This window comes from Tiliqua scincoides, chromosome 10, assembly GCF_035046505.1.
Source record: "Tiliqua scincoides isolate rTilSci1 chromosome 10, rTilSci1.hap2, whole genome shotgun sequence".
Classification (NCBI taxonomy): Eukaryota; Metazoa; Chordata; class Lepidosauria; order Squamata; family Scincidae; genus Tiliqua; species Tiliqua scincoides.
Genome location: NC_089830.1, coordinates 26,988,809 through 27,004,075, shown reverse-complemented (window position 1 = coordinate 27,004,075; position 15,267 = coordinate 26,988,809). Strand labels below are relative to the sequence as shown.

The following is a 15,267-nucleotide window of genomic DNA, read 5'->3' as shown; positions in this document are numbered from 1 at the left end:
ACATGGCAGCATCATTGATCACAGGGCAAGATGAGGGGTGGATTTGGCACCTGGCACTGAGCAGCTGGGAAGGTCTCCTGTGCTGGCCTTGCTGAGATGAATGGGAGCTATGCAAGTGAATGGACTGTGCCCCCTGTGCAAAGAGTAGAGAAGAGATTGCCCCCCGCCGTTGGTGTATACCTGTATCTCCAGGCACAGGCCTGTCTCTGTGCTGGCATCTTTTCTGTTTTCGACAACGGAGGGCTTTGATTTCAGACCCTGGGGGATCTTTGCAATCTGGACGCAGCAGCGGGCCCAGATCGCTTATCCCCAGGTTTCCCACTCGCCCTGGCATTAACATCTTCCCCAGCATGGGACCGCGAGCATAAGTAGGTCAGGTCTCTAGCTCTGTGCAAGAGCAGCGCAACCCCTCTCCCCCCTGGGCTGGATAAAAATAGGAGGTCTTGCTTTATGTAAAAAGTGAGGGCGTTGCTCACCCTGGCAATCTGGGAAGCAAAGTGGCTTATGTGCCCGCCAGGATGATGACCGTCACCACCCTGCTGAAAGTATGCAGGGAACTTCCAATGGAACCTGTTTCTGGGTGGGTGGCTGCGATTGCATTGAGATAACTGTATGCCTGGCACTAATTTCTTGTCAAAATGGATCCAGTTTTGGGGGTCTTTGCAATAGTTTTGAGTACCTGATGCCTCTAGGAGTCCACAAGAAGGTATGGAGGTTTGGTAGTTCCATTTATGGATGACGATGCTGGTTTTAGCAGCCTGAGGGCCCAGTCCTAACCAACTTTCCAGCACCGGTGCCACCGCAATGCAGCCCCTAAGGTAAGGGAACGAACATTCCCATAACTTGAGAAGGCCTCTGTGACTGCCTTCCCACCACAGGATGAAGTGCATGCCCCACTGGCACGGCTGCACCAGCACTGGAAAAGTGGATAGGATCAGGCCCCAAGTCTCTCTGCCACCTCATGTCAACAGAATGGGGAGGCTCAAGAAGGTATGGAGCCCACAAGGAGGTTTGTTCCCAGGACCCGGGGGCCTGGCTCTGGATGCAGTGGATCCATTGCAAATGCAGGATGTGTGTGTGTGTGTGTGTGACAGAGAGAGAGGGAGAGAGAGAGAGAGAGAAATTTCCCCAGTGACATCCAAACATTCGCCTTTATGGAGGCCTGTCGAAGAACTGACTCTTCCAGGGTGATGATCCCATGCCAAAAAAAAGAGTCTAAAAATAAAACTTTTAAGTGGAGCAATTGAGCCTGCTAGGTGAGCGAGCGCTTATCAAATCCTCTGGCATTGAGCAATGGCGTCTCGTTCAACGGACAGCAGCCGCGCACGTGTGCGTTTTAATGCTCTCTCGCTGACGAGATGGGGAGATAGCAGGAATTGCTTATGGCAGCGTCTTATTAAATTGTCTGCTCCGGATCTGCAAGCGCAGGGACCAATCCTGCTTGATGCCCAGGCTGTGCTTGTGACAGGTGCTGGAGCCGCATCCCATCCTCTCTGCTTCCTGACCTTTTTGAGAGTGTGAACCGAATAAGAACACATGAGGCCCGGATGGAAAACCCAGCAGGTACCATCAAGGCTGGCCCAAGACCTTCTGGTGCCCAAGGTGGCAAGCCAAATGCTGCCTCCCTCGCCTGGTAATGTGCTAGCTGCCTTCTCTGCTGCTGCTCCCAGGATTCTTGAAGGAAAGGGGAAACGGTTCAGGAGAGGAGAGGAGAGTGGTGGATTCTCAATTTCCCCACAGTCATGAGAGCTAGAAACTTGACTGGGAGGACGGAAAGCTTGGGGGGGAGTCTTAAGATGAGTTGCACGGGCTAAGAGCTGTGTGTGAGTTGGGGATTTGGTGGGAGTTGATGTACTGGTTTATGTGGGTTTGGGGGGAAAGCGTGAGGTTGGATTATTTGCACACTTGCAATTCGCACAAAACAGCAATGGGGAAAAGGCCAGTCTTGGTACTGGCCTGCCAAAAGCCAGAGTGGGCTGAATCCTGCAGAAACCATCTGGTTCTTGTTATGTGTTGGTGTGTCTGGATGGCAGCCTGGGTTGGCTTTTCCCCACAGTCACTGCTCTCTGAGACAGCAGCAAGGCAAAGCTGCTACTCTAACCTGGCCTGGGGCTTCAGCAATGCCTCCTCACAAGCTCCCTTTCTGTCCCCTTCCTTGCAGAGGACGGCGAGTACTTCCTTAAAGTCTTGATTCCCAGCTATGCTGCCGGATCCATCATCGGCAAAGGAGGCCAGACCATTGTCCAGCTGCAGAAGGAAACTGGAGCCACAATCAAGCTCTCCAAGTCCAAGGACTTCTACCCCGGTGAGTCTGGGCAGCTGGGGGGTTTGCCAATCCACAGCGAGCGCAGCCCTTGGTGCAGCATGGAGAGGGGCCCACCTTATTTGTTTGCTCCTGCTTCAGGGCCCAGTGCATTCCTCTGCCCTGGAGACATATCAAGGCCAGAGGCAGAAGCCTGGTTCATTCAGGCCCCTGGCTACCGGAAGCTGAATGTGTGAACTCACACAATCGAATAGTGTCACATTTGAGGTGACATCAGACAATACAGAAACTCTGCTTGCAGTGTTAGCTCCGTGATAGCTTGTGCGTGTGTTAGTTGTCCCTTGGCAATGGTGCAGTCATCAAGTGATGAACACACGTGTATGAACTAGATTTGGAGCAGTTTTTTTTCCCCAGAGGTGTTCTGTTGGCTGAAGTGCAGCTTGTGGCTGTTGGCAAAGCTGTTTTAAGGCACCATCTAATTGTGTGTGTGTGTGTGTGTGTGTGTGTGTGTGTGTGTGTGTGTGTGTGACCGAGAGAGAACTGTAACCTTGCTCAATCTCTTAGGATGTGGCAAGTTACAAGTGCAATTAAAGAGAACCTACATTTTTCTCCTTCCTTCAACTCCTTCTCCTCCTTTTTCACCACCACCCAACCGAACTGCTTGCTCTGCTACTCCTTTCCACAGGCACATTGCCAGATATTTGATGTTGGTGTGCCTAGTGGTGGGGAAACTAAACATCGAAGCAGAATACTTGTGTCCAGGTAGCCTGCTATGTTTAAAATTATTCAGTTGTATTATTCCTTAGTGAGCAATTGGATCTTCTTCTTCTTTAATTCTTAGCTGGTGCTTGGGGAGCAGGTTGTCCTCTCAACCAGTAAGCTGCTGTAGATAAGAACATAAGAACAGCCCCACTGGATCAGGCCACAGGCCCATCTAGTTCAGCTTCCTGTATCTCACAGCGGCCCACCAAATGCCCCAGGGAGCACACCAGACAGCAAGAGACCTGCATCCTGGTGCCCTCCCCTGCATCTGGCATTCTGACATAACCCATTTCTAAAATCAGGAGGTTGCGCATACACATCATGGCTTGTACCCTGTAATGGATTTTTCCTCCAGAAACTTGTCCAATCCCCTTTTAAAGGCATCCAGGTCAGTCGCCATCACCACATCCTGAGTCTTTCACAACACACTTCCACTCTTGGCGTTTGGTGGCAATATTTCTAACCTTGTTAATGGTCAATTGCTGGTCAGTCGAGCGACTGGGTAGAATGCTGACTGATTGCTTGTCCTTTAAAAGGACTAGATACTTGTTTTTTTGTTGTTTTTTTTAAACTGAAAATTCTAGGAAGGTGCTCTAGAACAGTGCTCTTCAGCCTTTTTCATGCCACTACCCCAGTACATAAATAAATAATGAGACAGGGGACCCCACTGTTGATCCCACCTCCTCCCAGAACCCTATCGCTTCACCCCCACCCCTGATATGCCCTCCCAGCACTGATCATTTTAACCAAATGTTCTTATTAGAGAGAGCAGAAAAAGTTACCCTGAAGCCTGGCACTGGTGAAAGCAGTTTTAGCACAGTTGCTAAGAACCTGAGCAGGACTGGGACACAGTCTCCTGGTACCTGAAGGGATACACCAAATGCTTCCCCCTTTACTTGGTGGTGCTCTAGTACAGTGGTCTTCAACCTTTTTTATTCCTGTAAGTGCCGCAACCCCACAACTGAGGCTTCATGACCTCACTGTGGTCCCAACCCCAAGAGTAAAGAACACTGCTCTAGATCTCCCAGAAAGTCTAGTCCTTCACAAGTTCATCACCGACTCTTCCCCCTCACCATGCACAATCCCAGTCTCCGCTTCCATATCTCCTGGGTCCCCTTTTAATTCTGCGCCTCCTGTCTGCCCACATAGCTCTTCCTATCCCTAGGCATAAGGTGGGTAGCTTTCCTGTCCCCAAGTCAAACCCAAACTGAGCAGCATGGCTTGCACCCCACCGTTGGGAATGGTTCCATGCTCAGGTGGAACTGTGGGGATGAGAGGGCAGCTGTGGATAGCGGGGGGGACGGGGACGAAACGGGGACGGGATGGAGCTGCTTGCCCCAGCCTCTCCATAATCCCAGCTGTGATTGAAGGGCAGACAAAGCCCTGACGGGACGGCCCCAGCTAAGCTGCTTTCCTTCCACATCCTCCGCTCTTGATTGCAGGATTATAGGCCAGGCTGGCAAATCCTTGCCATTGGGGGGAAAAAAAAGTGGGGGGGAGGGGGGAGAAGAAGGCCCAGATTCTGTTGCCATGGCAACAGGGAGCAGGTGCGTTTGTTTGTTTGTGGCTTCCGGGAAGGACCCCCTCCTCCCCTTCGCCATTAAGGGAAAGGAAACCCTTTGTACATCCAGGGTTTGGAGACAGTGGAAGGCATGTGTTCACAATTCAACCATCGTGCTTTCTGGTGGCTGGAATTCACGGTTTCTCCAGCTCAGGCCGCGTATTCCCAAGTTGCACCTGCACCATTCGACTCTGTGCCAAGGACAGCTACCAGCCCTCAGCTCTGACCTCACACTTGCAGTGGCGAACTGGGGCCGCTTTGCAGGCGCCTGCAGCGGTGCCGCCCGATGTGAGCCTTTCTTGAAACCAGCCCTGCTGCCTCCATGCTTGATTTGAGTTCTGTGTTTAGCCCCAACTCCCCCCCCCCAGCCTGGAATACCACAGCCCTGAGATACATGAAGTAAGCATGTACAAACATGCCTGGGCATGTGCAGAGTGTGATACACCCAAGTGTTATGTGACCACAGCCAGCATCCATATATCTTGGGTACTGAACTGTTGGCAACCTTCAGTCTCGAAAGACTCTGGTATCGCGCTCTGAAAGGTGGTTCTGGAACAGCGTCTAGTGTGGCTGAAAAGGCCGATTCGGGAGTGACAATCCTTTCCACACTGGGAGCAAGTGTAGTCTGTCCCTGGTCTGTCTCCCTGGCTATGGGCCTTCCTTCTTTGCCTCTTTGCCTCTCTCCCACCGTCGGAAGCAGACCCTGGTGTCACGCTCTAAGCCAATCGAGCAAAGACTTATAACCGGTAAACTGCTGCTTCCCGTGTTGTGCCGACGCCGTATGGTGAAGTTGGAGTGTCCTCTCCAGTGCGCGAAGCCTGGGTAAAGAAGGTATGAAGGATAGGCTGTTACCCATGCAGCAAATCCCCCAAACTGGCAAGGTATTAGGGCATCCCCTCTGTATAGGCTTTGGGTTCAACATCTGTTTGGGGGATGTAGATCCTACTAAGGAAAGCCTTGGTTTCACCTCTGTTTGAAGACTCTGATTTTGTCCCTGCTGCTTTGAAGTCTATGCACGTTTACCCAGAAGTAGTGCCCTCTCAGTGGGGCTTCCTCCCAAGTAAAGACAATTTGGGTTTCTGCTTTAGAGCAACTGGAAATGTAATATTTAGCTCAGGTGAGGGGTCCTGTTTAAATCCTATTGTAGTTATCCCATCCTGCCTCTGAGGCGCTCAGGGTGTTGTCCAACATGGTTCTCCTTCCCACATTTTATCCTCACAACAACACTGGCAGGTAGACTGGACTGAGTATGACTGGCCAAAGGTCTCCCAAGGAGCTTTGTGGCTGAGTGACTCTCCCTCTGGATCTCTAACCACGACACAACACTGTCAGACAGCATGGCTGGAGGCAGGAATGAAGCAAGAACGTGGTGGGCGGGTGGTTTCCAAGTGATGGTGTGTGTCCCCATGGCCTGCAGGGAATTTGGGTCACAGAGCTCCATTTTAAAGCTTAGTCACATGGCCGGGGGGGGGCTCCCTTGGGGTGCCTGTCCCAGATTTGTGAAGTTACGGTCACAGGCCCCCTGGGTTTCCTATGCAGGAGGCAGCCCAAGGAAAAAAAAAAACCTCAGCAGCTTTGTGTACATTCTGCAACTGAAGAGCTTGATTTGGGGGGGGGGGGGTGGATGCAAGAATAGGAAGCAGGAAACGCAGCCTGGGCTGGCCAACTAGGGAAACGGATTCAATGCCCGGAAATACTTTTCTTGATAAGGTGGCCAGGGCAACGCTGGCTGGACGCGACTGCTCCAGCTGGGTTGCGTACAGGTCCCTGATCCAGGCTGGGGATCTGCTGCCTGCTTTGCAAAGGGAGGTCGAGGAAAAGAAAGGAGCACCCAAAAGGAAGGGGGTGGGGGTGGGAAGGGAAAAGGGCGATGCGCAGGGACTGGTTATATTTGGAAGGAGGGAGATTCGGCCACAGACCCAAGCCTGGGAGGCGCGCTGGGGAGGGACATGGAAGGAGACTCCAAGCCCGAGTCAAGAGGAAGTCGTGGAAGAGGCCTGTGTGTGTAACCCCTGCAGCATCCGGTGAAAACACTGGAACAATGGACAGAGCTGCTGGGTGGATGACAAGGAGGAGAGCAGAATATACGTCCATACTTGGGGTGCCTGAGAGCCCCTGGCAGAGACTTGCAAGCGAGACCTCAGCAGACCCACCTCTCCCTCAGTGCAGCTCATCTGCCGCCAGGAGGGGGCACCAAGAAGTGTGCTCTGGTCACCGGGATCCCTGCTGTCTCCCAGACCCTGAGAATGTGCCAGGTTCCTCCACACCCTTTCCTATTTATCCAACACTGACTAACAGTGGGCTGGGCCTGTTGTTCCTGGGAAAGAGAAGGCATTGTTCATGGCAGTCTAGGGAGGGAGGATGCAGGGGGCGTCTGTTGCCATGGACTCGTGGCCTCACCTCTGCTTCCAGGGCAGCGGTCAGGGGAACAGAGCCGTGGAGGTCCTGAGTGTGGGTGGCTCACCGGGTCTGGAGGAGTGCTGCAAAGAATTTTAAGCACATGAACACCCCCTTCAGAAAATACCCCCCCCTAAGTCCTGTAGTCTTTGCGCCATTATGGAGAACTCGTGCAAGGAAAGCGCCCTACAGGTAGACCACAGCTGCGATACAAGGACATCTGCAAGAGGGATCTGAAGGCCTTAGGAGTGGACCTCAACAGGTGGGAAACCCTGGCCTCTGAGCGGCCCGCTTGGAGGCAGGCTGTGCATCATGGCCTTTCCCAGTTTGAAGAGACACTTGGCCAACAGCCTGAGGCAAAGAGGCAAAGAAGGAAGGCCCATAGCCAGGGAGACAGACCAGGGACAGACTGCACTTGCTCCCGGTGTGGAAGGGACTGTCACTCCCGAATTGGCCTTTTCAGCCACACTAGACACTGTTCCAGAACCACCTTTCAGAGCGCGATACCAGAGTCTTTCAAGACTGAAGGTTGCCAACAGACACATCAGAAGAGCCCTGATGAATCACAGAGATGCATCTGAGGGTCTCCAGCATGGACGTGTTCCTCCAGGAAGAGCACAGGCCGGGCCACCAGCACACGCCCCACTTCCAGAAGCAGTCTAGTTCTGAACAGGCAGGAGATGGGGACAGAGAGTGGAGGGGAAGGACCTGTTCCTTTCACGTCCTGCTTGTGAGCTCTGCAGAGACACCTGACAGCCATATCTGCAAGGTATTTCTGATTTTGTAGTAGTGGAGCCATCTATGCTGGACTCTTATTTCATGAGCCTTGCCTGTGCTAGTTCACCTTCCTATGTGTTTTCAGACAGCTCTGACCTCTTTCTGTCCTCCATCCAGAACACTTACCTGGTGCAACTTCACTCTTCCTCCAGATGTCTCCTCTAAACCCACTTTTCCTGCCAAACCTGAGAGGTGTCTAGATGTTCTATCCTCACAAAACCCTTTGTCCATCAACTTGGGTCAGAACTACCCCAACGATGAGGTCACCTGGGGTGGTCACCTCAAGTGGTGGATTGGCAAGGTGGCTCCCTGCTTCTGCACCTGCCTCTGCCATTTCTCTTCCTCCCACTTCCTAGATGTGAAAAGAGGGGAACAGAATGAAAAGGAAGTGTGGAGAAGAGAGTGACAAGCTGGAGAGTTGGAGACATTCTAGCCTACTGTTCTGCTCTCTCCCCACCTCCTTTCCTCTCTTCATTTTCAGATCCAGAGTGGAGAAACTGGTGCACTGCTGGGTGAGGGTGGTGGTGACACATCATTCAGGTGCAACACTCTGATTTGGATTCCAAGAACCTGCTCCTTGTTGCAAAGGATTCTGGGAAGTATTCTGGATCCACACTGTTCAAGTGCGTGGCCACTGCTGTTTGCAGGGTTCTGTCTAGGGAGAATAAATCCACTCTTTTATCTACTCTGAATGGGTGGCTAAGGGGTGCTAATCCATGTTAAATGTCCTTGAGCTTGCAAACTCAATAGGTGGTGTGATAGTCAGTGTCACAACCAGTGTGAAGCTGTGGGGGGTGGCCAGCAGCTTTGTAGATTGCAGGGGCTACAAGGGACTTTGTTGTTTTTGCTGCAACAGACTGATGTGGCCACCTGTCAAGATTTTATAAGAGGTTTTCTGGAGTCCTCCAGGGCAGGCTGTTGTGGGTTTTGGCTTTGGTAGCTGATACTGGCAACTGGTACATTGGTATGTGTGCAGATGTTGACCAGCTGTGATGAAAGCCCCACTACCTGTGTTGTGTTGACACCTGTGTGTACACATGGAATGTGTACATGGAATGGTTCTGTGTCTGTGTATCTTACAGCTGTGGGTAGTGGCCACTGTCCTGGTGGGTGATATGGATGCTTACGAGGAGCCCATCTGAGCCACTTGCAGGCTTCTCTAAGTTCCTTTTGGCTCTTCAGGACTGTGCTGTTCTTTTGGTGAAAGGTGTGCAGGTTTTCTGGTGCAAGAGCATCTTTCTCATTGGGGCCACTGCTTGTGCTGACGTTTGCTGTCAAAATTGCTATGATATTTGTGTGTGTGTTTTCAAAGGCAATATGGTCTCTGCAGTCTTGTGCCTTTTGTGAACTGCTGTAGTTTGAGACGTCAGATGTGGGTTTGTGTAGTGTTGTGCATGTCTGCGTTGTGTTTTTTTTGCCACAAGCTGAGGTGTTTGTCAAGGCTGGAAGGACGCACTGTGAGTCTGTGAAAGTGGTGGGAGACAAGTGCAGCAAGGGCAGGACTGGCTCATCCATGAGACTGAGGAAGTTGCACAGTACCGGAGGGGGGCTCCCACTGCCAATTCTGACCACCCTCCTCCAACTGTCTCTGCTACACTTTTTCTTGCCCCCTAGACTGGAAAAGGAAGAGGAGGATGGAGTGGGAAAGGAAGTGCAGAGGAGAGGAGAGTGGTGGACTAGAGTGTTGTCCCTTTAGCCCAGGGGTCTCCAAACCCTGACTCGGGGGCCAGATGTGGCCCACGGCGAGCCTCTATCCGGCCCGCGGCCAGCCTCTTGTCCCCTGAAAGCCCCTGGCTGGCCCACTTTGCCAAACATGACTGGAACTATGCTCTGGTTGCATCTGGAGGGTGTTCTAAGGGCCAGAGAGGTTGAATGAACGAGCCCATTCATGCATTTATTCACACACCTAAGTTCCATCTCTAATTTATTTAGATAAAATTTATATTTAAATTTTTTTTTTCTGCCCTCAAAACCGTGCCAGACATTTGATGCGGCCCTCTGGCCAAAAGGTTTGGAGACCCCTGCTTTAGCCCACCTCTCCTTCACACTTCCTTTTCCCTCTCCATCCCCCTCCTGCACGATCCTGCCTGTCCTTTGAGATTTGCTGGGGAGGCTCTTTCACTCCATGTCCCACCACTTTCCAAAGCGCTGTTGATGAGTATGCAGGATGGGGCCTCCTTGGTTGCAGCACTTAATGCTCTGGCACGACTTCAAGTGACTCCTCCAGCGCCGTCTCTTTTAACTTTTTTGCTGGGTGGTGAAGACTGCCTTAGTCAGGCAGGCCTTGAGTTTGCCCCGTCTTTCTACCCCCCGAACCGATGCTTTTTGTTGGCTCTATGATTGGAATGGCTGTTGTTGGATTGTGACATTTTTAAAAGAAACGGTTGTTTTTATTCTGCTTTTGGTTTGTGTGTGTGCTCTTCTGGGGGCTTTGCTTGAAAATCAGAATATGCATTTATAAATAAAGAATTATGTGATGCATCCAAACCCAACAGAGTCTGCTGGCCAGGATCTTGCAACCTGGAAACCGACAGGGTTTTGCCTTCCTAGGCTGGCGGGTTTCTTAAGCACCATTTGGGATACCGAATGTGGCTGGCAGGTTACATGTGGCTTGTTGGATCGTGTTGTGCACACCTGCTCTAGGCAGCGCACCATGGTGGTGGAGATGAATGCTACATTTCCATTGTTTGGAATGGCTCTTTTGGCTGCTAGTTCCTTGCCATAGCTTGTAATCTAAAGGTGACAGTGTGTTTATCCAAGTGTATTTTTTTATCCAAGCTACATGCTTTTTGGTAGAGATGAGTGGATTCTCTCAGTTCCGTCCCAAAATTGTTCCAAGATTCTGACACCCCTTTGGTTCTTCTCGAGTCCATTTCAAGCAGCATATTGGAATGGATTTTGCATGTGTGCCCGAAACTAGGGGGGAAATGAAGAAATACAGCAGCAGCAAAAATTAAAAGCCCTTTCCCAGTCTCAAAAAGCATATTTTTTTATTCAGCGTTTTTACAATCATGCAGCTGTGCAATGGAAAATAAATCGACATTGGGATGCTTTTTGGGTGGCAGAGTTCATTGTTTAAATGTACTTTCCATGTGTGTTTTACTGCATAAAGACAGAAAATGGAGCAGCACTCTCTCTTCACTTGGCTTGCAGAATTCCAGTAGTCTCTCCTTGCAACAAGAATGGATTCCCACATTTGAGTTTGCCTCAGCAGTGCCTTAGAATCCAAGCTGGAATTCAGCAGAGGAGGATTCTGTAATCAGCCCTTTTTTTGAATTGGTTTTGATTACAAGGATTTTTTGTGGTGCGGGGGACCAAAGACTCTTTGGAGAGGCCCCACTTAAATGCATACTGAATGTTCACTTTCGTGCCTTTTTGTGTCACTCCGTTGCACAATGGCGTTTGCACACAGCCATGTAAACTGAAGAAAGGATGTGCCCCATGGCATTTGTGGTGTCATGTCTGGGGTGTGAACTGTGAACTGCTCCCTGTTCGAATCTCGTTCACTGTTCGGCCATTCACTCGCTAGGTAGCCTTAGTCTTAGGATCTCATCCTTGACGCTTCCCCTTTGCAATCTGAGCATAGCCACACTGGTCTGTTCTGCAAGGCTGTTGAAAGATTATAGAGATAAACTCTGCGCGTGCTGCCTGTTGACACATGCTGTGAAATCCCTTCCACTGCTGACTTCTGAAAAAGGGAAGCTGAATCCAAATCCCCCTGGAAGCTGCATCAGACACCCCCCCAGAAAAGGTGTGTGGTAGTTGCACAGATATTGAGGCAAGTGCACTCTGCACATGCTTAGAGACACTCTCTGTTCTTGGGAATTTCCTCGTTCTGGTGCAAAGAAAAAGGTCCACCAAATTCCTTGGGCAATGCAAGCTTGGCTTGCAAGCCAGGGTCTCACCAGTCCAGTGCCCCCCTTGTTGGTAGGGTGGGGGTGACTGAGACCTTCACCCCACCCACCCTCATCTCTTCCACTCCAAGGCGAAGCGGGGGCTTCGCTCCCTTGGACAAAAGTGGGTGGAGAGCGGTGCCCCCACCACTGTCCTGTTGCCCAGGTGATGGTGGTCTCCCGCCCTTCCCCCCCCCGCAGAGCGCATTCCTCCCTGGCAGATGAGGGGTGCCGGTTGCCGTGGCTACGGACCCTTGAGGCCTGCAGCCGTGGATTGTGAGGTGACAGTGGGGAGAAGGCCGCTGTGGGTTGCCATGGCAACTCAGTGGCAGAGATGCATTGTTGAGGCAGCAGCTGAGGGGATGGCAAGGGGGGGGAAGCGGAAGATGCAGGGACCCGGCCAAAGGGGGGGCATTGCTGGAGAATGCAGGCTCTCAGTCTTGGTATCCATGGTGCCGCCTTGCTGCATACTGAGGTGGCTGGAAACATTCATTTGCTCCTTCTGCCTGCTGGCACCCTTTTTGTGCTCCCTTGCCCACTGCTTACTCTCGTCACCAGGGCAGTCAGATGCAAGAAAAGACGGGGATCCTCTCCATTGTATTGTATCATTTTTCAAATGTAAACGGTCGTCCAGAACGGGAGTGCCAGTTTTGTGACATGCGGTGGCATAGCTGGAGGGGGGCAGAGCACCCAGCCTGGGCAAGCGGCCCCTCCCTTCGGAGCCATTCCCGGTGGGGGGGCAAAACGGAGCCTGTTTTGCCCCCCCCCCGCCGGGAATGGCTCCGAAGGGAGGGGCCACTTGCCCACCGCACAGAGGCTCCCTGCCAGGCTGGATGCTCTGCCCCCCCTCCAGCTACGCCACTGGTGACATGCCCATTTGTGAAAATGAAGAACCAGCAAGATTTCCTAAGAGTCAGCTTGGACAGCTCACAGCAGAGCTGGCTTCCAAATTCAGACTTTATTAAACGCACGCACACCCGCACACGCGCGCACACACGCGCGCACACACGCGCGCACACGCGCGCGCGCACACACACACACACACACACACACACACACACACTTATTAAAATCTCTATCCCCTGCCTTTCTCCCCTCCAAGAATTGCCCCAAGGCAGCTTGCAAAGATGATCAAAAACAGAATTAATTCAAATTAACAGCAACTTAAACCGGTGGAGGCAGAGGCCGGAAACACAACTCCAAAGATCAAGATTGGAAGTAAGGAAGAATGTATTGCCTGGTAGTACACAAACCAAAAGCTTTGGAAAAGAATGCAGTCCTAAGTATCAAAATGTCAGTGCACACAAGTTTCATGCAACAGGGAGTTCCGTGACGCAGCAGAAAAAAAGCCCTTTCACCAGCCCCACTTCTGATGTTGGTGGACAGGGCCAACCTTCCCATGAGACTGCCTCAGGGCCCAATCCTGAACCCTCCCAACACAAGCACTGAGCCCTAGTGCCAGCACTGGGTGCCATAAACCATATATATGACACCAGGAGAGTAGGAGTGCTGTCACTGAGCCCATGCCAGTCAGGCAGCAGGCCCAGTGCCAGCAGAAGGAGAATGTGTTGCTGCCGGGGGTAAGTGAAGCCACTGGGCGGCAGTGCAGCCTCTGGGGGACAGGGGGAGAGCAGGACCACTGCCCCCCCCGTGTCAATTTCACACCTTATGGAGCCCTGATTTGACTTTTCTGTAATGTATCAAGGGTGTTCGTGTATCTGGAAAAAACCTAATCAACTGAAGCAGCGATTGGCAGTACTCCTGGTCAGGTATCAATTAACGAGGCTTTCTGCCACAGAAATGCCCATCAGACATTACAGAAAAGGCCACAATGGTCGCCCAGCAGAAACATAAACAAGACCTGGGCTATTGTGAGGACCAGTGAGCAGGATGTTTTAGGTGCAGGTTTAATTAACCTGGGCTATGCAGGTTTCAGGTGCACTGCAAATGGCTGTTTCTTCATTACTCGTTAAACTCATTTCACCTCCGTGTTGCATTTATTGATATCTAATCATTGCATAAGAACATAAGAAGAGCCCTGCTGGAGCAGGCCAAAGGCCCGTCTAGTCCAGCTTCCTATACTTCCTGTACTACACCATTGGCTCACCAGGTGCCTCAGGGAGCAGACAACACGATTCTTGCATCCTGGTGCCACTCCCTTGCACCTGGCGTCTAGAAATAGCTTGCTTCAAAAACCAAGAGGTTGCCTCACAGTTCGAAACCTGTGATGGATTTTTTTCTCCGTAATTCTATCCAATCCCCTTTTAAAGGTACCTGGGCCAGATGCCATTACCACATCCTGTGGCAAGGAGTTCCACAGATTGATCACATGTATTGATCCCAAAAGAAAATACATATTTTCTCTTCATTACTGTTGGCAACCTTCAGTCTCGAAAGACTCTGGTATCGCGCTCTGAAAGGTGGTTCTGGCACAGCGTCTAGTGTGGCTGAAAAGGCCGATTCGGGAGTGACAATCCCTTCCACACTGGGAGCAAGTGCAGTCTGTCCCTGGTCTGTCTCCCTGGCTATGGGCCTTCCTTCTTTGCCTCTTAGCCTCAGTCTGTTGGCCAAGTGTCTCTTCAAACTGGGAAAGGCCATGCTGCACAGCCTGCCTCCAAGCGGGCCGCTCAGAGGCCAGGGTTTCCCACCTGTTGAGGTCCACTCCTAAGGCCTTCAGATCCCTCTTGCAGATGTCCTTGTATCGCAGCTGTGGTCTACCTGTAGGGCGCTTTCCTTGCACGAGTTCTCCATAGAGGAGATCCTTTGGGATCCAGCCATCATCCATTCTCACAACATGACCGAGCCAATGCAGGCGTCTCTGTTTCAGCAGTGCATGCATGCTAGGGATTCCAGCACGTTCCAGGACTGTGTTGTTTGGAACTTTGTCCTGCCAGGTGACATTTTCTTTTCATTATCACATTTGTATCCCCCCCATCTTTCATTAGAAGCAAGTGCATTCTCAGGCAGTCACCCATCTCAGCCTAGATCTGCTTGTCCATCTTCTTCCCCTAACCAGATCTTTCCCTCCCTCTCCCTCCACACCTTGTACCCTGACTCCCTACCAACTTGTTCTGAGGGCAACCAAACCCTCGCAACAAGCCCCTTTCTGGCTCTGTTGGTCTGTTGCAGTTCTCTTGTTTCTCACCGACCGACTTGTTTCTCCCGACACAGGGACCACGGAGCGTGTGTGTCTGGTACAGGGCACGGCCGAAGCTCTCAATGCTGTTCACAACTTCATAGCGGAGAAGGTCCGAGAGATCCCTCAGTCCGTGGTGAAGCCAGAGGCTGTCAACATCTTGCAGCCGCAGACAACCATGAACCCTGACCGTGCCAAGCAGGTGAGAGACCCTGGAAACAAGGCTTGTGGTGCTTTGTTGGGTTGACTCAAGTGTCTAGAGGGACTTTAAAGACTCACATATGTGTTGTTGCATCAGCTGTTGTGGCCTGTAGTGTGCTTCTAAGGATGCATCATCCTTGATTGGCAGGTGCGTATTTGCATAGGCACAGATGGGAAATGATCCAGGCCAGCTTTTGAATGGTCATGAATGGCAAGAGGTCCTGTCTGAGACAATTCTGAATAAAGCTGAAATGGACACAGGATAGGCACTTGAGCC

At 51.5% G+C, this 15,267-nt stretch overlaps 1 protein-coding gene across 1 annotated transcript in view; it reads left to right on the top strand.

The window, feature by feature from the left end:
* NOVA2 (NOVA alternative splicing regulator 2) overlaps window positions 1–15,267 on the top strand; it is a 34,171-nt gene that overhangs the window by 11,902 nt on the left and 7,002 nt on the right. Inside the window, exons 2-3 of the mRNA XM_066638207.1 lie at window positions 2,162–2,305; window positions 14,825–14,991. Of these exons, the coding sequence (XP_066494304.1) occupies window positions 2,162–2,305; window positions 14,825–14,991 (311 nt within the window). The remainder of the gene's footprint in view (window positions 1–2,161; window positions 2,306–14,824; window positions 14,992–15,267) is intronic.